At 38.1% G+C, this 22,463-nt stretch overlaps 1 protein-coding gene across 2 annotated transcripts in view; it reads right to left on the reverse strand.

Moving 5' to 3' along the window:
- The window catches only part of wnt7bb (wingless-type MMTV integration site family, member 7Bb), a 42,968-nt gene extending 27,041 nt beyond the window's left edge, over positions 1-15,927 (reverse strand). The window contains exons 1-2 of one of the 2 annotated variants that reach the window (XM_087796731.1): positions 15,215-15,927; positions 2,551-2,777 (exon numbers count right to left, since the gene is read on the reverse strand). In XM_087796731.1, the coding sequence (XP_087652857.1) occupies positions 2,551-2,777; positions 15,215-15,285 (298 nt within the window). In that variant the 5' untranslated portion in view covers positions 15,286-15,927. Of the gene's footprint in view, positions 1-2,550; positions 2,778-9,022; positions 9,456-15,214 lie in introns of those variants that run through there. The other variant, XM_087796730.1, reaches the window with a different exon arrangement.
- Positions 15,928-22,463: the final 6,536 nt, after the last annotated feature.

The raw sequence follows: 22,463 nt of genomic DNA on the forward strand, positions 1-22,463 counted from the left end.
ATCTCACTCTTTAACGAGCGCCTTCGAGAGAAAACGCGCCACACTTGTGGTCGGCTGATATTCCCGTCAGAAACTGGAGGCTCGGATTCAAAAAGGGGATTTGAGTCTAAATGTGAGCTTTTCCCCTTCGGCCTGATTGTGATGATGTGGGAATATTTGCAGATTGGAACATTTTGTCGAGGAGGTGCGTTCCATGATTTCATATGCCATGCTTACAGAATTCCATAATGCACACAGACATGGTTCAATCATGAGCGCAGAAACGCTGGAAACTGTCTGAGCCCGGGATGTCAGGAGGGAGGCCATGTGTTGAAAGAAAACGCTAAGTGGCCACTTTTCCACAGTGTCTGACCGCGTCTGTGGTCTACCGTGATGACCTTTTTTGGAACATTGCAGCCATGTCCCAACCGTTGACCTTTCCACCTACGAGAGCGGCGACTCCAGCTGGTGAGGCTTTTTCCCGAAATATTGTTACTCTCATTGTGGCGTCTGCGGAGGACTTGTCTTTCCGTGTTCAAGGAAGTCATGAATCAGGAACGGTCTTTAAGAAATTAGGACCATTGGAAGAGTTTCTTGAATTCAGACTCAGAGTGGACGTGTTGCTAAAAGATAGGGACCGTTGGTCGGCGTAAGTTCGTTTTTATGTCCGCCCTGTGCTTTTTCCTACGTGATGACATCACACGCCACAAACTTCTCTTTACAAACTTTGTTACAAGAAATCTAACTGCGCGATTGAAGGACATTTAATACGACATATGAAACATGTATGCTAGTCCATCTTGGTGAATCGGTCTGTCACTTCTCGTCACCACTGAATGTGTCCGGGCTTCATGTGACGACGCCGTACAATGCAATGTAAACGATCCAGTGACTAAGAGGCGTTACCAAATAAATATATCTTCTAATTATAGAAACGAAAACTGTCAAAATGTATTGATGACTTGTGAGTTTAATTGGACACGGTTCAGCCAATCAGCGTCGCCGTAACTCGTAGCCCGGACTCATTCCCTTGGTGTGAAAGTCACATGTGTCTTTTTGCTAATATACTTGTTAAATTTTGGTACAAAGTTTCACTTAATTTTGCGGCATAGGAAGTCGCCGGACCAAATTAACAGGGCTGATCAAAATGGTACTTACATCGGCCAAAAGGCCAACCATTCCCCTGCGCTCTGCACCATTATCGATCTGTGGTATTGTGTCGAGATCAAAGCAGGTTTACTTGTGGTTTTTGAAGCTGAAATCCATATCCTAAGGAAGATCTTTCTATTTCTGCGTGGAGGTAACTCTCAACATCAAGACCATCCGTGGCGTCGAGGACTGGGCATCGAAATTAGGTTCTTTTGTGTCGAAACCTACTTTATTTTTCGCAACCTTTTGGTACCAACGCGGGATCAAAACTTGATAATGTGCAGAAATCTAAAAAGTGACAAAGACAGTGAACATCAGATTCAATTGTCACATGGAAAGTATTTGTTATAAACACCTCAGAAAGAAAAACATCTTGGAGTATAAATGTACCAAATCTGAAAAATGTACAGTAACTCAAGATTTGTACTATGTGTAACGTCACTTACTTTTTGTTTCGAACTGATTTTATAAAATTGGTATAAAAGTATGAGTAATTGGTATCGGTAAGTAAGTATCGATAAACATCAGTACTAGCATTAGTACCAAGCTCTACTGACTCTGGGTTTCTAGTATTTATGAGTTGTCGGTACTGTGACCAAATGACCGATAAAAACACGTCACACACGTACACATGATCAGTTTTGTTAGTTTTACACGAACAAACACAATCAAATGGTCAATTTAGCAGCAGCGTCTAAACCAGACTTGGTCAAATATACATAAATAAAACAAATATAATACAAACACTACAGTTATTTTTCAACACATGATGTCCCAGTGGAGTCAGGGAACCATCTGCATCCGTACCTCTTCTGGAGAAGATCTGAAGGAAACCACAAAGTTCCCAAGCGTCTCGTTCTTAATATGAAAGAAGCCAAATGCATTTAAAGTGTTTACAAAAACAACAAGAGCTCGGTCAGAAAAGAAAAGTTCACAACAAAGCCGCGGAGCTGGAGCTCATCGAGCGTCTCCTCAAGATGATTGTTAACAGAAGCGGACGCAGCAACGTGACGTCAATTAGCCTTTTCTCCTTCTTTTTTGTTTCGACGGCAAAAAAACCATGAGAGCGATTTGTTTGTGGACGGCAGAACTTCTCCAGACAATGGAGTCGTAAATGTAAATATTTGTCAGTTTGGTGTTTTACTGCGAGAATGTGGATTCGGTCATTCGGGGTTTGATTCCTAACAGATGTGTGTTCCTTCGGTACGACAGGAATTCTTTCCAGCAACGGCACCAGTTGTCACTTCAGGAACAACTGAGCGTATCAAGCAAAGAAACTGTTTTTTTTAGATTGTAACCGTCTTAAATTCACTCTTTGGATTCAATTTTTGATGATCCGAGGACGCGACCAGAAGTGCACTCTGTTAAAAAGACAATTTTTGCTAATAAGCCAGCTCGTTCCGTGATAAAATCCAGACTGACCTACTCGCAGCTCCTGACCGAACACCGTCCTCTCGCCCAGCGCCGAGCAGTTCCAGCGTCCGTATCGGAACTGATACTGACACTCATTGATGCCCATCTGGGCGCCCTCGCCCACGACGATGATGGCGTCCGGGCGGCTCTGGCAGATGGCCCGCTGGCGAGGTGCCAGCCCGGGAATCTTGTTGCAGATGATGTTGGCGCCCAGAGCCACCACTGAAGACAAGGCCCTGAGAGGGAAGAAGACCAGAGGTCAGATGGTCAGACACTTCCTCATCAGACATGAACTTTTCAAATGAAGATAAAGTGTCAAAACCTGAACCCAGACCAGATTCACCTGCACGTGTCAGTTTAGAAGCTTCTCAGTACAAAAACGTCTTAATTTAAACTTCATTTAAACAAAGACCAACATATTCTGGAGGTAAAAAAATATATTTTTCAAATTATATATGTTTACTGTTGGAAAAAACTTAATGAACTCCATGAATGAGTTCACTGAGAGGGAGCCAGAAGAAAGTGGAAGAAAACTACTATTAATCAGAATAATGGAAAGTTCAATAAGTGTTTGGAAAGTTGATTAAAAACAAACGAATAAAGCCAAAAATAGTTAATCCCTCCATCAATCCATCCATCCATCCGTCCGTCCGTCCGTCCGTCCGTCCGTCCATCCATCCATCCATCCATCCATCCATCCATCCATCCATCCATCCATCCATCCATCCATCCATCCATCCATCCATCCATCCATCCATCCATCCATCCATCCATCCATCCATCCATCCATCCATCCATCCGTCCATCCACATAAATTACATGTGACTAAAACTGAGAAATGTCTTCTTTTTTTTACAGAACAATTACATTTGTATCAGTAATTTACATTAGAATTTTAATCATTTTTAAATGTTTACATGCATTTATTAGGAAAAATGTTCTATCAATCCTCATCAATTCTTTTGATCATCAATATATATTTTTCTATTTTTTAAATATTTATTTTACCATATCTTATATATAATTGTTAAATCTTTTTAATTTTTTCTATATTTCTATATATATATATATATATATTCTATATTTTATTTTGATTTATTTTTGATTTTTTAAATTGCTGTTATGTATTGGCTATTGGAAAAAAAACAATTTCCCAAAGGAGACCTCCTGAGGGATCAATAAAGTTTTACCTTACCTTACCTTACCTTACCTTATATATTATTTTTTGTTTTTTTTATGTTCCAGGATTATTTCCCCTTTGAACCTGAACTTGTTTAGATCAGTTATTGTAAAACTGAATCGAGCCATTCAGCAGAAGATAAATTCTAAATTTAATTAATTTGTCGACAACTCTTTTTGTTTATTAAAACGCCAAATACTTTTGGTTTGAAGTTATTTGTTTGCTTTTTTATGAAGAAAAAGAAAAGGTTCTATTTTGACTTCCTTCTCGAAAGAAAGGGATGAAAAGAAGGCTGAACTTTGAAAGAGTGTTCCACATGCTTCACCTCTGACTCGTGAGAGGACTTGACTGTTTCTGATGATTTGCGTGGGACTTGAGTCAATAGACAAAGTGCTGCTATAACAAGTGTTATGACTTCCCAAAGCTCCGACCTTCACATCCCTTGCTGGGAGTCACTGGTGCAGAAGCAAACATGGGCCACTCTGCCGGTTTTAGATCCTCGCTGCGGTTAAACAAGCTTGAACTCCCGTGACCCGCCGTGACCTCCGGCTGCGTACGCGGTCGCCCGTGGCAACGCTGACATCTCGTCCATACAAACTGCCGGCGCAGGCTCATTAAGACAAGCAAAGTGCAACTGGACAAATTCACGCTCGCGGCCGCTGGCGGCGAACGGATGAGGAGACGATTCGAGTCGAAGCGAAAGAGTTTCTGACTCTTGTTAAAGTCAACTTGAAGTTTCAGTTCGAGCGAGAAAAGACGCGGACGAACATATCAGTGACGGTTTAAAGGCGAGATAAACTTTAACATTTAGAATCTAGGCTCTGACTTGACTCGACACCATTAGAGCTGAGCTAGAAGGCAAAGCTGCCATTTTTTACAAACTACTTTTCTTCTCTTCTACTAACTGTTTACTGTTTTAAAACAATTTTATTTAAAATGAAGGGGAAAAATAGACGGACAACTCAAAATAAATCCATATAAATTAATGTTTTCCTCACTCGCAAGATGTCTTTGAACACAACACGGTTGTCCACACTAATATACAACATCAAGTGATTCTTCAATTCAAATTTTGAAGTAATAAACTTATTAAATTATTAACGTTTTCGTTTTTATTTTGGGGTTTTATTGCATCTTGAAGAAGCTGATATAGAGACGGAAGTTGAGCATTAAAAGTATTATTATTACTTAATAAACATAAAAGTGTTAAATAATGTTAATTATATGTGTATTTGTTTCAAAATTTCATAAAATAAATATATCAACTAAATACATTGATTTTTACACATCATTACACACTTAAGACCATCGATATGATTCAGAGCTGAGCTACAAGGCAAAACTACCACTTTATATGAACTACTTTTGTTTGTTTCTTTTTTTTCTAGTGTTTCCTGTTTTGAAAAGCGCAAAATAAATCAATTTACACTTTTTTTTAATATCGTTCAACATGTAAAAGAAAACAAACAAACTACAATAGAGAGAAAATGGAAGAGAAATATAACGTCGTCCACGAACTGAAAACGTTTCCATGCACAGCTGTGATCCTGGTGCCACAGACATCAGGGTGTTTTTAATGTAGAATCTATTCACTTTCTCTCCAGATTTGATCACATTGACGTCATAGATCTTTTGTTAAAGTGGTATTTCAAGATATATATTGTTTTTGTTTTTCAACCTGTCCTATGACGAGTGTAACCAAGTGTTCTTGATGTAAAAAAGTGAATTTTTGCTTCTAAAAATTCAACGTAAAATCAATTTTGCTATAGAAAATGACTGAAACAATTGAATCCGTTGAAGTAAACTATCGTTAAAGCGCAACACATCTGAAACTGTTAGCTTAGCATGTAGCTGAAACACTAGAAGAACACATTTAGAGCGCAGCCATCCACCAAGCAGCTCATTATGCACCTATGTATTACGATATTCCTTCAGCTATTTATATACTTTTATTTGTCTTGGGACAGCAGGCGGGGCCCGAGGAAGGAGCCCTGGGTCACACCTGAAGTGATGGAACAACATTAACATTTGAAATTTAATTATTGTGTTTTTATTTTTTCGTTGCATTCTTCTTTGGGAATTTGATGCAACTTAATATTAAAGTAGGGAAATGTGCCAAAATAAGAGTATTCTTTTTGTTTTTTATTGAGTGAAAGTGAAGAAGATAGTATTAATTTAAATATTTAAAGATCCCATTGGACCTGAACGCCTCATGAGTTGTGGATATAGATTAATCACAAATATTTTAAGTTCAACTTTCCAAATTCATTTAAGATTAAACACCAAAATCCAGAAGAAGAAGAAGATTAGCATTAGCATATACTAGCATTAGCTTAGCTTCAGCACAGCCGCACTGATACACTTGAGTTTTTCTCTCCTCAACGCTTTCTCAAGATCTGCAGCGACAACTCCGTCACGAAGCTTCAGCAAGAGGAACATAATCCACACATGAATCTGGTTTGAAGCCGCCACTTGACGTGATGTAATCTGAAGAAGAACATATTTTTGGGCAACGGATCAGTGTCAAGTTGACAATGGCCGCTTGTGTGGAGGCGCGACTGGCGGCTGGCGGCAGCGAGCCGCCGTGACAGGGAGGAGAGACTCCGTCGTTGACGTCACCGCCGACGCTCCGAGCCACCTACTCCATCACGGACTCTGAAGCTAACTGACGGGTCTCTGGGCTTCCAGCCGTGACGCGACGGATCCTTCGTCATCTGCCACTGACCAATGCCAGTCTTCTGACAGTCAGTCGCCCTGGCTTGTGTTGGCCTGCTCTAGGCACTCGGGTTTCCTCCCACATAAACGTACAGAGGTTAAATTATGACTTTGAATTGTTTTAGTCAGTGTTTGGCGTAACCCTGACCAGGGTGTCCTTTGACTTGTCCCCTGAGTAGCTGGGAAAGCTAAATATGAACTTGAATAACAGATAGAATAGTCTTGATTTATCAATAATATATTTTTTTTTTAACTGACATTGCATTCTAACAGAAAAAAGTGGATACATTTATATTTAAAAGTATTAATATACTATATTACATGTTTTACTTTTATAAATGTATTTTAATGTCAAATGTTTAATGTTTTAGTGTAAAATACTGGAACACTTCGGCTCTCTTGAGAAATAAAACAGCAATATTTTCTTTTTTTTCATAGAGAATGTCAGCACATCGTCCTCTTTTATAATGATTCTGGTGGAAAAAGAGCTGAGCCAAAAGACTCCATCGACCATTGAGTTTTTCTTGCAGGTGTCTGGACGCTTTTTCTGAGTGGAACCTCAATATTAAGGGGAGGCAGTTGAGGTGAATCTTGTCAACTTCCTAATGGGGTGTTGAACTGGGAGGAGGCCCCAGGCAGACTCAGGGCATGCTGGGAAAACCGCTGGTGTCGCTCAACTTTCATGAGACTCAAAAGAAGTTCCTTACACGTTCATGACGCGGGAGGATGGTTTCTCCTCCGACTGGATCTTTCCAGAAGGTTCTTAAATGTTTCAGATGAGACTCGACTCTTAAACCTCGATGTCTTGTTTTACGGAACGTCGTAGGATTGTGACGTTAAACACGTGGAAAACGTGAATTTATTTTAGCCATGAATATTTCGCACAATTTAGTCAACAATATTCCCATTTTATTTTTTTCAGAAAACTTGACTCTTTACTTAATTTTGTGTAAATATTTGGGTAGTTTTTTTGCATTTTATATAAAAAAAAGTTTTGTTTTGTATTTCCTAAGTTTTGTCAGGTTGATGTGATGACATTTTCAATCTCTGAAGTAAAATCATCAGAAAGTCAAGGGAAGATGTTTGGTTGAACAGTGTCGGATGATGACGGAGGTGAAGAAGAGAAACGAGTGAGGATGAAAGAGGACAAGAACAGGAGGATGGTAAATGACTTGAGAGAAAGCAAGAGGTGACGAAAAAAAAACTATTGAATATTGACGAGTAGATGTTGATCAATAATAATAATCAATATTATCCCTGAATATCATTTAACTTTTCAATATCGAAGAGAAAAAAATGTAAGATCTTCTTCCTCTGACATGAGATCTTTTTAGATTCACCGTTAAATAATTAAACATAATTTATAATTGTATATAAAACAAATCATAATTTTATAACGTTTAAAAATATTAGTTTCATATGATTTTATGTGTTTTCAGATAAAATCATTTTACAATAAAGGTTTATTTAATTGTTATTGAAAATATATAGTTTGAAGTTTAAATTAGCACTTTAATAATATTTTTAATAATATGGGCATTTTCTACACGTAGAAGTTTCACCCAGTAATATTGACAAAATATTATAAGATTATGATTCAATTACTCTCTTAATAATGAACTATACACTGAACAAATACAAATGTGTTTATTATTAAGTTTATTACAGCAAGTCTTGCAAATAATTGTATTAAGTAAGTTGAGTGTAAAAAAAAGTAATTAAAATTATATTTTATTTAGTTTTCATACAACCTGATATAAATATTTGTAAAAGATAACCATAATAAATGTAATAATGTTTCACTTGTGTCTTCTGGCTTTTACAGAGACACTGTTTTCTTGGAAGATGATAGAACCAAAGACAGGAGCTTAGATCTTGAGCAGGCAAGTAACATAACATTTTTATGAAAAATATTTGTTTGTGAATTTTCTTTAAACTCTCGATCAGTTAAAAGATTTGTAACATAAGTATATATATATGATGAAGGCCATATTATATTGTTGGTTACATATTTTATCCTTTTAGGCAGAAGTTACTGGAAGTGATTTTAAACTCGATCACTCTTCAAGTCACGTGTTTAACATCCATTATTTCACCATCATCACTTTAAAAAAACATCTTTTAAAAGTACAAACTCTCTCTAAAGTTGTTTTATTCCTTTATTAACTTCGAAAAAAAACCTCCTCAAACCACATCTATTTCTGCGATCGGAACATGTCTAAGAGATACTTTCTATGTTCCAGTCGTTCAGGAACCTAGAGCCGGTGACGTCACGACTGGACTCATCCCTCACTGGGCACTGACAGGTTCAGAACCAGTCTGGAACATCTCCGCCACTCTGTGGCCGAAATGGTTCCGTGGAGCGATTTTTTTTTTTCTTCTTCCCCATTAGAAATATGATGTTGCGATCAGGCTCCCTCTTCACTTTCAAACCCCCAATTTAAACTCAATTAATAAAAGTTGGATCCGCTTCTTTACAAGTGGATCACTGGAGAACAAGACTTTTCGAGCGTCAGAAGTTTGACGCGTAAAAAGTGTTCAAAAGAAAAAGAGAAAAAAGCGCGTGAAGGTGACGCGCGGACTCACAGGTAGCTCCCGCTGGTGAGGATGAGGAAGATCTGCGGGTAGTAGACTGACAGCAACACACTGCGCGACGAGAAGATGATCATGATGACATGAGCGGACACCAACCAGACGAATGAAAGAAAAAAAAAAACTCCCGTAATTCCACGAATATAAGTCCCTTCCGAGAGGAGGATTAAAAAAAAAAAAAAAAGGTGCGTTCACGCCGCTCCGAGCTGCAGCGGCTCTGTCATGTCTGACTGCTGCACGAGCAGGAGTGGTGATGCTTTCAGGGGTCTGGCATGGCAGGAAAGTCTCTCCGCGCATGAGAGTCGCGTCTGCCATTGGGCAGGAAGAGACACTGCAATCCGCCCACTTTGCCACTGCAGGACAATGGAGTGACACTGATCCCCCCCCTTCATTCATCCTCTCACTCCTTCACCCCTCCATTCATCCCCTCACCCCTCCGTTCACCCCTCCGTTCACCCCTCCTTCTCCTGCTGCCGCTGCACCTCCCGAAATATCCGCGCGTCCCTTGCGCGTCATCGTGTCCGTGACTCATCCAACAAGTTGGTGTCGCATCACTGCGCACGAAGTCTCCCGAACGAGACACGATCCGCTCGCGTGGCGTCGAAACATTTGGATCAAGGTTTTTTCCACGTCACGGACGCGCGGTGGTGACGTCAATGCCAGGGCCAAATGAGGAAACTTCGTACAGATTCGATGGATTTGATCATTTATTTATTGCACTTTTTCAACTTTTCTTACACTTTTACTATTTATTTAATTCCAAATATAATCTAAACTCTTACTCTATATACTTTATTAACATTTAAACATATTTTCATCATCATTTTCGTTGAGGTTTACCTGTTAAATAACTAAAAAAGTCTAATAACATTTTCAGGAAATCCTGAAGGTACCAGTAGGAGGCACTGTTGGACTGTAATTAAAATCTTTTTTGGAGTTTTATGTCCAATGTGGAAGACTTGCCGTGTTGTGTTCACTGTCCGATCCAAAGATACGCAGCGGTTAATGTTCCTCTGATATGTTTGATGAAAATACAGTTTATTTTTTGGGGTGTCACATTTACACCCTAGATGTTTTAACACTTGATATTTAAGCTTGTGTTGTGTGTTATGAAGGTGTTATTTCGTCATGTTACACACTTCAGTAGCTAATTGTTAGCGCTGCTAGCCTGATCAAACCCACAGTTTGCGCCGAGACAGTTAAAAGGATTTTCGTCTCTTTAAAACGTCAACACTTGGGTCTACGGTTGTTCTTTTGCGGAAAAAACTCTTCCATTAACGACATATTTCCGAACACAACGCAGAGTTATGTCATGCTACATTAGTGAAAGTAATGGATTCTATTTCAGTTTCAAATCACCATCTGGTTCCACCAGTTATTTGGAGATTCAGACCCGAAAATATAGATATACTAAAGTCTTATGATTTTTTTAAATAATACTTTATTAAATTCAACATCACTTTCTTTTTATTATTCTTCTTCTATCGTTTTCTATTTTACATTGTAGTTCTTTTGTGGTTTATGTTTCAATAAAGTCTGTATAAAATCAAATAAATTGTGTTTTTTCTATTTACAATTAACAAGTAAATATTCACACCTTTTTTTGTGTGCGTTGCAATTACATTTCCAACCACTAGATGGCAGCAAGTATTACATCCTGTGCAGCTAAATAAACTTTAGATCCTGGTGTTGAATGGGGACGAGAGGATACAGTGGTATCCTGCTCCTTTTTTTGTTAACAATTATCATGCAAATATCCACAGTGTTTAGTTCATTTTTGTGTTGCAATTAAACTTCCGACCACTAGGTGGCAGTAGCTATTACGTCCTGTGCAGCTAAAGAAACAAAAAAACCTGTGAGATCCTGGCGTTAACTGAGGACGAGAGGATACAGTGACTCCAGCAGCTTTTAAAGATGATGTTTGGACATACTTTGGTTTTAAAAAAAATAAAATCCGTTACGACTTCGTCAAGAGTCATGTGGTCTGTAAATTCTTCAACACCAGAGTCAAGTACTCGACAATAATACACATATATATCCTGCAGTATCACAAAGTACGGTATCACTGTGTTGATGGAGGTAAGTTTCAGAATGCTACTGCCACCTGCTGTCCCTTTGAGCTCATTGCACATTTAAATAACAACATTTTTACCAAATAAATAACAATAATAACAACTACTGTATCTTGTATCAACTAAGTCTCTCAAATGAGCTCGATTTGTTGTCGTCTAAAGACCCGGAAGAGTTGATTCCTCGACTGGACTTCCTGCTCCCTGGAGCCCTCAGGGTGCGTCAGGTATTTTCCACCTCAGAACGTCTCACATCCTTGTTGATGCAGCTAATGTTTAACCAGGCGCACGATCCCGGCCTCGGTCCAGCTCGTGGACACATGTCAGTCGAGCTCCAGCGACGAACGTCGTTCCTTCTTCTCCGGCAGGATTTATTAGCCATTAGCTGGTCACGGCGGTTTCCTTTGACCTTTCAAAACACGTCGCGTCTGCTAAGTCGTCGGGATTTGGCGGAACCGTTTTGGTGTCGCTCGCAGCCAGAAACTGCTTTAGCGTCTCGAGACGACTGCAATAAAGACCGAAAAAAAAAAGCATTTTTCTTTCATTAGAGCGAGAAAGAAATCGTCCTGATTGAGTTTTTTTAATCGAGTGTTTCTTCAGGATTTCAGTTGAAACCATGATGAATAAAGATCTGTCCAGCTGGTCCTGGGTCGGACCCTTGGTTACCACCCAGCAGCCAGATGAATCTTGAGGAAGAAAAGGCTCTACTCCAAGTCTCTGACAGATGAAGGAACTTTCTACCACACAAAGTTAATCCAAACAACAACAAAACAACTTTTAAAATGAACGTTGTATTTGTTTTGTTTCATCCTCTCTATGATCATCTCCCTGTAGCGTTTATCTCCACAGAAACTACTTCCTAATCGTTCACACTAAAGTAAAACGCTACACATCGAGATCACACTTTGTTGTCAACCGTACGAATGTTAAGATAGACGACAAACTTCAATCAGCCAATCAGGGCCCAGCATACTGACTCAGCTCACTCACAGGCCAATGAAACGACACATACTGAACCACCAACCTCCACTGGAAAAAACCCTCACCCTGCTCACCCTTCTCACCCTCCTCACTCTCCTCATTCCTCTCACCCTCTCACACTCCTTACCCTCCTCACCATCCTCACCCTCCTTATCCACTCACATTCTTCACCCTTTCACCCTCCTCACCCCCCCACCCTCTTTACCCGCCTCACCTTCCTCACCCTCCCCACCCTCCTCACCCCCTCACCCTCTTTGCCCTCTTCACCTTCCTCACCCTCCCCACCCCCCCACCCTCTTTACCCGCCTCACCTTCCTCACCCTCCCCACCCTCCTCACCCCCTCACCCTCTTTAACCTCTTCACCTTCCTCACCCTCCCCACCCCCCCACCCTCTTTACCCGCCTCACCTTCCTCACCCTCCCCACCCTCCTCACCCCCTCACCCTCTTTGCCCTCTTCACCTTCCTCACCCTCCCCACCCTCCTCACCCCCTCACCCTCTTTGCCCTCTTCATCTTCCTAATCCCCCTTACCCTCCTCACCCTCCTCATCCTCTCACATTCTTCACCCTTCTCACCCTTCTCACCCTCCTCACCCCCTCACCCTCTTTAACCTCTTCACCTTCCTCACCCTCCCCACCCCCCCACCCTCTTTACCCGCCTCACCTTCCTCACCCTCCCCACCCTCCTCACCCCCTCACCCTCTTTGCCCTCTTCACCTTCCTCACCCTCCCCACCCTCCTCACCCCCTCACCCTCTTTGCCCTCTTCATCTTCCTAATCCCCCTTACCCTCCTCACCCTCCTCATCCTCTCACATTCTTCACCCTTCTCACCCTTCTCACCCTTCTCACCCTCCTCACCCTCCTCACCCTCCTCACCCTCCTCACCCTACAAACCCTTCTCACCCTCTAACCCTCCCTTACCCTCCTCACCCCCAACATTCCTCTCTGGAGCTGATACTGTCATGTGATACGAGCATCTTGGTTTTTTTCATTTCAGTCCACCAGAGCTTCTTAGTGACTTTAGTTCTGATGACATTAAGTAAGTAAGTAATTATTTTATAAAGTTAATGACTCAGAAGATGACAAACGATGGTATTTAATGATAATAATTATTATTATTGACTTTTATGTTCTTTAAAAAAAACAAAAAAACATGTGCATATTAATAATTTTAATTAAAGTAATTAAAAAAGATAGAAGTAGAAAACATAAATTCACATAAAAATAATTTACAAACACAATGTAATAAAGTTGTTCTTATCATCATTATTATCATTTGGTATTAAAGTTATTATTTATAATTGTTTTATTAGGGTTTTATTTTGTTTGTTATTATATTAATTTATTATTGTTTTTGTAATAATTTAAAAATGTCTTAATATGATGTCTACTTATGGTTTATTGTCATTGTTTTAATATCAATTAATAAATAAAGTACAATATTTTTATTGTTGAGAAAGTTCTACACTTATATTTAGGTTATTTCTAAAATTTTATTAGAGGACTCATGCAGGAGCCAAGGTCTCAAGCAGGCAGGTTTAGATTTTATTTTTATTTTATTTTCTACTGTAGACTCGAATGAAATTTGAAACTAAATGCTATACTTGCTAATTTACATACGTAACAGTGCTAGATACTGTGCGCTAAATTGCACCCCGTAACACCTCGTATCAATGTTGAAAGTTTATTAGAATCTTTAAATCTCCAACTAAATGAGAAAATATTTATTTTAGTTTATCAAGTGATTGCGTAATAAAATGTATGAGTTATGATATGGAATTAGGAGGTTTTTATTGACATGGAAAACATTCTTTTGTATCACAAATGAGTTCGTTGTGCGTGTTACGGGGGTGCTAAAGATGGAATTATCCACTTTTTTAAAACAATGATCTATTTGAATACATGTTGTTTTGCTAGAATGACGCAAATATAACGAAAAACAATCTACGATATCAAGCCATTACACTCGAGTACACAAAATACTAAAATTACCCTATTAGTTGCAGAAAAATTTAATTAAATAATACAATTTATGAGTTATGATATTAGGATGTTTTTCAATGACATTCTTTTTCTAGAATGACGCAAATATAACGAAAAACAAACCACAATATCTACACATTAAACTAGTTATTACTAGTAGACTTTTCTAAACAGAAAAGGCAACTATAAATTAAAGAAAACGTTTTTCTGAAACAAACTACGATATCTACGTAGAACACAATACATACAAAAAATTAATTTCACAAAATTAACCCCATAAGTTAAAGAAAACTTTAACCAAAAAATGAAATTCATTAGTTACGATATAGAATTAATTTTTTTTAATGACATCTTGTTTTTCTGAAAAAAAAATACGATATATACCCATTACACAAAATACAATACAAAAAAGACTATCACAAAATAAATAAAAAAGTACCCCATAAGTTAAAGAAAACTTCAATAAAACTTTCAATTCATGAGTTATGACATGGAATTATGAGGTTTTCAATGACATGTTGTTTTTCTATACTACGATATCTATGCATTACAATAGTAATTACTGGTAGACTCTACTAGACAGAAAAAGTATACTATAAGTTACAGAAAACTTTAATTTAAATAATAAAATGTATGAGTTATGAATGGAATTATGATGTTTTTCAATCACATCACTAACACAAAATGTACCCTATAAATTAAAGATAACTTTAATTTAAAAAAAAAAACATGAGATACGATATGGAATTATGATGTTTTTCAATGACATATTGTTTTTCTAAAACAAAGTACGATATCTACGTATTACACAAAATACAATACAAAAAAAGACAATCACAAAATACTAAACAAAAGTACCCCATAAGTTAAAGAAAACTTCAATAAAACGTTCAATTCACGAGTGACGATATGGAATTATGATGTTTTTCAATGACATGGAAAACTGGTTGTCAAAAAATGATCTCAAATGATTGTTAAAGAGGAATTCTTGGACGATGATTTATTAGGTAGAGACGCAGTGATCGCTGGAATGTGGTCGTTCAACTCAACAGGTATGTGGAGCGAGAGAGAGAGAGAGAGAGAGAGAGAGAGAGAGAGAGAGAGAGAGGGAAGACTTTGAAGAAAAAGTGATGAAAACAAAGTCAAACTCACCCGAGCCTGAGGTAAATGACGCCAAAACACAGGATCACGTCGAGGGTCCACTTGCGGTGGGGCGTGTGCATGGTCGCTCCCGCGGTCTGCGGAGGCCATGAACTGGAACAAAAACAAAAAAAAAACAAAAACAAAAAAAAAACACTCCCGAGTCTAACCTGTCCAGACGCACGCGCGGTGTCCGCGTCCCGCGAGCGCCCCAGACCCGTGAACCCGAGTCCGACCCATGACCAGTTGGAGATGCTGCAGGTAAGACTCGAGGAACACCTGAGAGACTCGACAGGATTTGTTGTTTTTTTTGTATGTTGGTCTCCCACCGAGTAAAAGGGAAAAAGTCCAAAGTTATGACGTGGATTCTCTCCGAACCGTCCGCGGTCGGTTCCGCTCGCCAGGTGAGCTCACAGGTGCTCCTCCTGCTGGGACACACCGGGGACGGGGCGGACTTCCCCTCGCTGCTTCCTTTAGGGAGAGTGGAAGGAGTGAAGCGGTTCGGGCTTTTATAGGCCTTTAATTCAGGCTGGCAAACATGGGCATTGTCCCCGAACTGTTCCCCGGATGGACCGAACCACAACACTGGCTCCCATAAAGACAAAAGAAAAGAAGAAAAAAAAAAAAGAGGAGGGATGAGTCAGAGCCGCGTGGAGGAGTGAGAGGAGCAGGAGATGAACCAAAGTCGAACCAACGTGTCAAAACACAAACTAATCCAGACGTTAATCCTCGAACTAGGGATTGAAATGATCAATGAAGACGCCCTCTAGTGGCCGGGCATCGTCATGAAAATATCATTTATGATAAATCCATTAAAAATTGATATCAAGGGATACATTTTTGATTAATTAATATTTTTTAAATAACAAAACATAATTTTTCTGCTGGGTGAAAAATATTTAGATACTAATTATGAGTAATGAGTGAGTAGCTTCTATACATATCTGTGTTGTTCTCAGTGTTATCTTGACCTTTAAAGTATATACTTTATTGAAAATTGTTTCGATTGTTTAAGCGCTTTGTGACCCTGGTCTGGAAAAGCGCTATATAAATACAAATTACTTACTTACTTACTTACATATATAATATATTTAGATTGAAAAAATATTATGTAAATGTATTAAAAAGTTAATTAATTTAAGTGAAATATATGATGTAAATATATTAGAAATTCATATATTTAGATTCAAATATTGTGTAAATATAATGAAAATGTATATATTCTTAACATATTATGTAAATATATTAAAAGTTCATGTATTTCGATAAAATATTATGTACATTTATTAAAAGTTTTAAAAATGTAGATAAAAAATTATGTAAAAATTTTAGAGTTAAAAAACATGACGTACATACATTTAAAATGTATTGATTTAGATATAAATATTATGTAAATATTTTAAAGTTAATATATTTAGATAAAATATGATGTACATTTATTGAAAGTTCATATATTTAGATACAAATGTGATGTAAATATATTAAAATATCATATATTTAGATACAAATTATGTAAATATATTAAAAGTTCATATATTTAGATAAATATATTATGTAAATATATTTAAAGTTCATATATTTAGACACAAATATTGTGTAAATATATTTAAATTTTATATATTTAGATAAAAATATAATATAAATATATTTAAAGTATATATATTCGGATAATTATATGTTGTTAATATATTAAAAATCATTTATTTAGATACAAATATTGCGTAATTATATTTAAAGTTCAAATTGTTAGATAAAAATGATGTAAATATATTTAAATTTTATATATTTAGATAAAAATATGATGTAAATATATTTAAAGATCATATATATTTAGTTAAAACATTATGTCAATATATTTAAAGTTCATATTTCTCGATAAAATAGTATGAAAATATAATAACAGTTCATATTTTTAGATAAATATGTTATGTAAATATATTCATATTTATATTTACAAAGACAATCTACCTTCTTTATTATCATTTTTTGCTTAGTTCCCTTAAATAACAATTTGACACAAGGCACCTGTTTTATTGAATGACCTCTAATAATGATGTTTTATATATTTATTATTTATAAATGTTCATGCAAAATAAAACTCACAAGTTTTAACAATAATTTCATCATGTTTCTATTCACTGCATTTATTGTTATTTTTACTTTTTTTTTACCCACAAAATATGTCAATCATTCTGCTTAATGGACAGAGATCCGAGGAGGCGAAGAAAAGAGTGCAGATATGGCGGATGAGGTGGACAAAAGAAGTTGTTGGATGTGGAATAAGGAAGATGGGATTGACTGAAGAGATACTTTTGACCTATTAACCCATCCTGGTGTTCCCCTGCCAGAGTGTGCGGCGAACACGAGCGAAAACGTTGAGCGACTCTTTCTCGTCTCTCGTCCGTCAAACACGGTGACGTCATCCACGGTGACGTCATCCACGGTGACGTCATCCACGGTGACGTCATCCACGGTGACGTCATCCACGGTGACATCATCCACGGTGACATCATCCACGGTGACATCATCCACGGTGACATCATCCACGGTCCTCCCGGCGTCTGGCGAAAAAGAATCGTACGAAACTGGGTTTTTTACGACGACGTCCCGTGAAAGAACACACCGACCGCAGGATCGCGAGACACGGCATGAGAACGAGCTAATGTGTTGTAATAATGATGACATCAACTAAAAATGACAGACGTGATCCGTCCTCAGACTGCCGTGGCCGTGCACGACCGCGAGGAACAGGCTCGACCGCGAAGCCCTTTTGTTTCAAGACATCCGTGTGGTTTTCGTGGCCCTTTTGCTTCAAAACATGCCCATCAAAATTCCAGATGGATTTGAGGAATAATGAACGCGCGGACCCCGGGTGACGTTAAAAAACGACGGGTATTTGATGTCGTCCTCGTAAAAGACGTCCTTGTTTGTCTTGAGTGCGCTCGGCTCTTCAGCGAGACTCGGGCGGGGATGCTTTAATTAAAAATCTTCAAAGGATCGGTTGCTTTTATGAACGTCCCGGTTCAGACCGTTGACCGCCGACGTCATCTCTTTCGGCCTTCATGGTAAAAGCAGACGTAACCTTTTTCTTGCCCCAAGCACGTGTCGCAGCCAACCACAGGACTCGCTGGTCGATGACATCACGGTTTTCGCCCGTTCGTACCTGCGCGTGTTTTCAATCGACGTCGCTTTGAAGCCATTTTGAACGGACGCAAACGGCTAGTAGCCTTTTCGCAAAAAACAGACACCGGACGTGGTAGGATTGCTGCGCTAATGCCTACATTTAAAACAGCATCACTGACTCGTCGTAAACAATTGCGAACTATTTCACAGATTGTTTTAATGACATCATCAAAGTTTACTTTCTTTCGGTAAGTGACAACATCCCACCGATGCCATTGCCGTCCTTTGATCTTAGAGCAAATATAAAGAACAAAGAGCAAATATAAAGAACATAGATCAAAGGAAAGAACGCAAAGAAAAGAATGTGTTCATATTTGTGTACTTTTCTTTGCGCCGTTTCTTTCGATCTTTGTTCTTTATATTTGCACTTTGTCATCCTTTGCTCTTTGTTCTTGTTTTTACGAAACTATTGCCTGCTGTGAACTGGAAACCCAGTGAGCTAGCGCTTTAAATCCAGTTGCTAAGCTTACAACTGTAGCATTTCGTAAAATTTAAATTAGAGTTGAAAGATGGTCAAAACTTTGGTCAAACTGTCATTTTTTAATACACTAAAAATACGTTATATTTCTGTTGAAAAAAGAGGACTTTGAATTTATATCTTAGGTTCGAATCATAATGATGGATAAATAAACTTTATTAATAATGTAAAATAATGTTAATAATAATATTATAATAAGTTAATAACCTGCAGTGATGGAAAATGTTTTCTTTTTTTTTTATTTACCGTCAAATGTATAAATATATTTTAATTTTTGTAGATTTAACTTTCATAAATTATAATTTATTTTGTCATTTTAATGTGTTCATACAAAATTTAAATGAAACAAATGTTTTTCTTTTACCATTATTCACTCACAACTTTTAGCATCTATTTATTCAATTTTTAAATGTTTGAATTTACTATAATTATCATGGTTTTTACATTGTGTTATTATTTGTGGTCAAAATTACAGAACTAGTAGAAATTTTGGTTACTGTGTCTCTGCAAATGCCAGAACATGTTAGCCTTATAAATATTTATTTTACTTTCTTAAATTTAAAAGTAATAAAAAATATATATTTATTTCATTCATTTAATCCACTTTTTTTTACTTTTCTACATGTAAATTATGTTTTTTTAAATATAACTAAAAGTAAATTCATGAATTTATGAATAATTGTAGTTAAATTTTAAAAAAAAAAGGTAATTGAATATGTTATATGAGGCCCGTCGCACCGTGTGTTTGCCTGGGAGTGGGTTCAGCTGGAAACGAGCGAGACGGTGGAGATTCTGAGCCAAACCACGGAGCGGGGTCTGGGGTTTGGGTCCACCACATGGACCCTCAGACGAGAAGAGGCTCCTCTGTGTGAGCACGTTGTATATCAGGTGCTAAAAGAACTCAGATCCTTGTCAAAGACGCTCATTGTTGAAACTGTTGCCTTGACATTTCGAGAACAAACAGTTCAAAACATCTTCAACGCCAGAAAAAAGAAGTTCACTCAACACTATACAGTGAAATGATGAATTACTTGACACCATAAAAGGTGATAAGTGTGTTTTATTACTTTTATTTATGTGAAGTATATGTAGTTATAAAACTGAAGTGTGCTTTTTAATAATGAAGCATTACTTGTTTTTATTTTCTAATAAATCTGGTGATGAGAATAAAAGGACCACTGCTACTCATGTTCTCCAGAAGAGGTGCATGATGGGTAGCAGGGCCGGGTCTAGGCAGGGGCAAGAGGGGCCTGGCCCCCTCAAATAAATGTTGTGCCCCCTCAAACTTACATGTAAGTAAGTAAGTAACAGCACAATGCCCCCTCAAGATTTGTGGCTGCCCCCTCATACATGCCTGTCTAGACCCGGCCCTGATGGGTAGACAAGAGATTTTGCTCCATTACTTACATGTTGATGAGACAAGAGTCCATTTTGAACATCTTTGGCATCAAACTTGAGCATCACGGTCACAGATTTAGAGGTGCTGATCCTCATCCCGACTCAAGACGTGATACTAAACACGTAGGAATAATTTCCAAGGCTTGTCACGAATATAAAATGATTGATTCTTGTTTGATCAAATAAAGAAATAGCTCAGAATTCACTTCATTTGGTTTGTTTTTTTATCTAGTAAAGTCAGATTTAGCTGAAAGGGTTTTGTTCGGAAAGTGTGTCACCTTGAAGTCATTTTAGATTTGCTTGTTATTATCACGAAGGTGAAAAGATTTGTCTACTTTACGCTCACATAATATTTATCCATTTAAAATAGCTCTTAATTTTTGTAATTGTATAAATGAACCCGCATTTCTGGTTAATAAGTTGTTTTAATTAAATATATAAAATAATGTCTGAGAGTTTCACAAAAAAATTCCAAATATAATTTTTTACTCACCCTCTTGGCGACTACTGTTGGATTATTTTCAGAGTAATCTGTTATTTTTAGAGTTATAGACAAAAATGTTTGTTCATTTTAATGTAGCGACTGGAGCTTGGTTGTCTTCATCTTCGTCCAAAAAGACACTTAAAAACCTCCAAATACCTCCATATACTGCTAGTCTATAACGTCCATCTTGGATTGAAGCCCAATAAAAAAGACAATATTTATCTATAAATCTATGTTGATTTGCCATGAACTGATCTGTGTCTGGACTCAGACGATTTTTTACATTTTTCGACCTTATTCGTGCACAAATGACAAAAGGGCCAAAAAACAGTTGTGCGCAAACCCCCCCCTACATCATGCCACAAGACCATAAATGTAATCAAAGTACTTGTTTCCTTTTTTTTGTCTCATTTCAAGGAAGGTTTTAAACTAAATCCAATCCTTGTAGCTCAGATATCAAATCATTTAAAAGTCTTAAACATATTTAAAACTAAATAACATGGCCTTTGCATTTTTCATTTAAAATATACTTTGCCTGTCGTATCTTGTTAATATCCCCGAAAAACACCAGGAACTTCAACCACTTAATCTACTTTATTTTCAATCCAAGAGGGACGTCACAGACGAGCAGTATGAAGGTATGTGGATGTTTTTAAGTGTCTTTTTGGACAAAGATAAAGACGAAGATAATTGAGCTCCAGTCAACATTTTTGTCTATAACTCTAAAAAAGAACAGATTACTCTGAAAATAATCCGAACTCTTACACGTCACATGAGAGTGATTAGAAAATTAAGTTTGAATTTTTCGAGAACCATTGCTTTAAATATAAAAAAACATCCATCAATACCTTTTAATGTTGAAGTTAAATCTATCCAATCAGGAAGTAGTTTCTTAAACATTGAGGTTTCGCTGACGGCCCAAAAAAGTGTTTCTGTTACGGTACTTTATATTCCTAAAGAACACCAAACGAATGACTTCTTGTGCTTGGAACTACTAAACATCGAAGGAATTCAAACGACCGCTGGATCTCGGGCGTCGACTCATCATTCCGAGCTTTCGTCACGGTGACACCTTTCAATCAGGAGACGTTCCCACAGTCGGTCTCTGCTTCTTGACACACTTCCACGGAACTTTCCAGACCACGCCGCGCTCCTCGCCCTCTCCAGTCCCACCGAAAAACTGGAAACGCTAATGTTAACATGTTCCCACAGCAGAGAAGACGACGTGTGTTGCCGGGGTTTAAATCAGACGGACAGGCGGCCATTGTCACACGAGTTTGCGGACGAGCCCGGGGGCCGCCTCAGGGAATGCGAGCGGGGAACGTCCAACGGAATGCGAGCCGGGAGAGAGAGAGGGAGCGGTCGCTGAAGGCACGAAGCAACAATCGATCCCATCGCCCAGAAACTAAACAACAACACTTCAGAAGTGGAGGGCGAGAGAGGGAGGGAAGGAGGGGTTTGAAGCCCTAAAAAAACCACATTCCCCCTTCGCAGCCCCGTCGGTCAGGGGAATATAGCCGCGGCATTTACGTCGACGATAAAAACTGACAGACATATGGCTTGTGTCTGTAGCAGAGAGCATGTGTGCTCACGAGCTGCCCTGTAATAATGTGGAGGATATTAGAGGGAAAGCCTGAGAACAGTCGCGGGCCGGGAATTATTAATACCACGGTTCTAGGAATGGTCCAGAGGAAACAATCCGACTCCTGCTTTGTTTT

This window comes from Callionymus lyra, chromosome 8 (assembly GCF_982586985.1).
Source record: "Callionymus lyra chromosome 8, fCalLyr1.hap1.1, whole genome shotgun sequence".
NCBI lineage: Eukaryota > Metazoa > Chordata > Actinopteri > Syngnathiformes > Callionymidae > Callionymus > Callionymus lyra.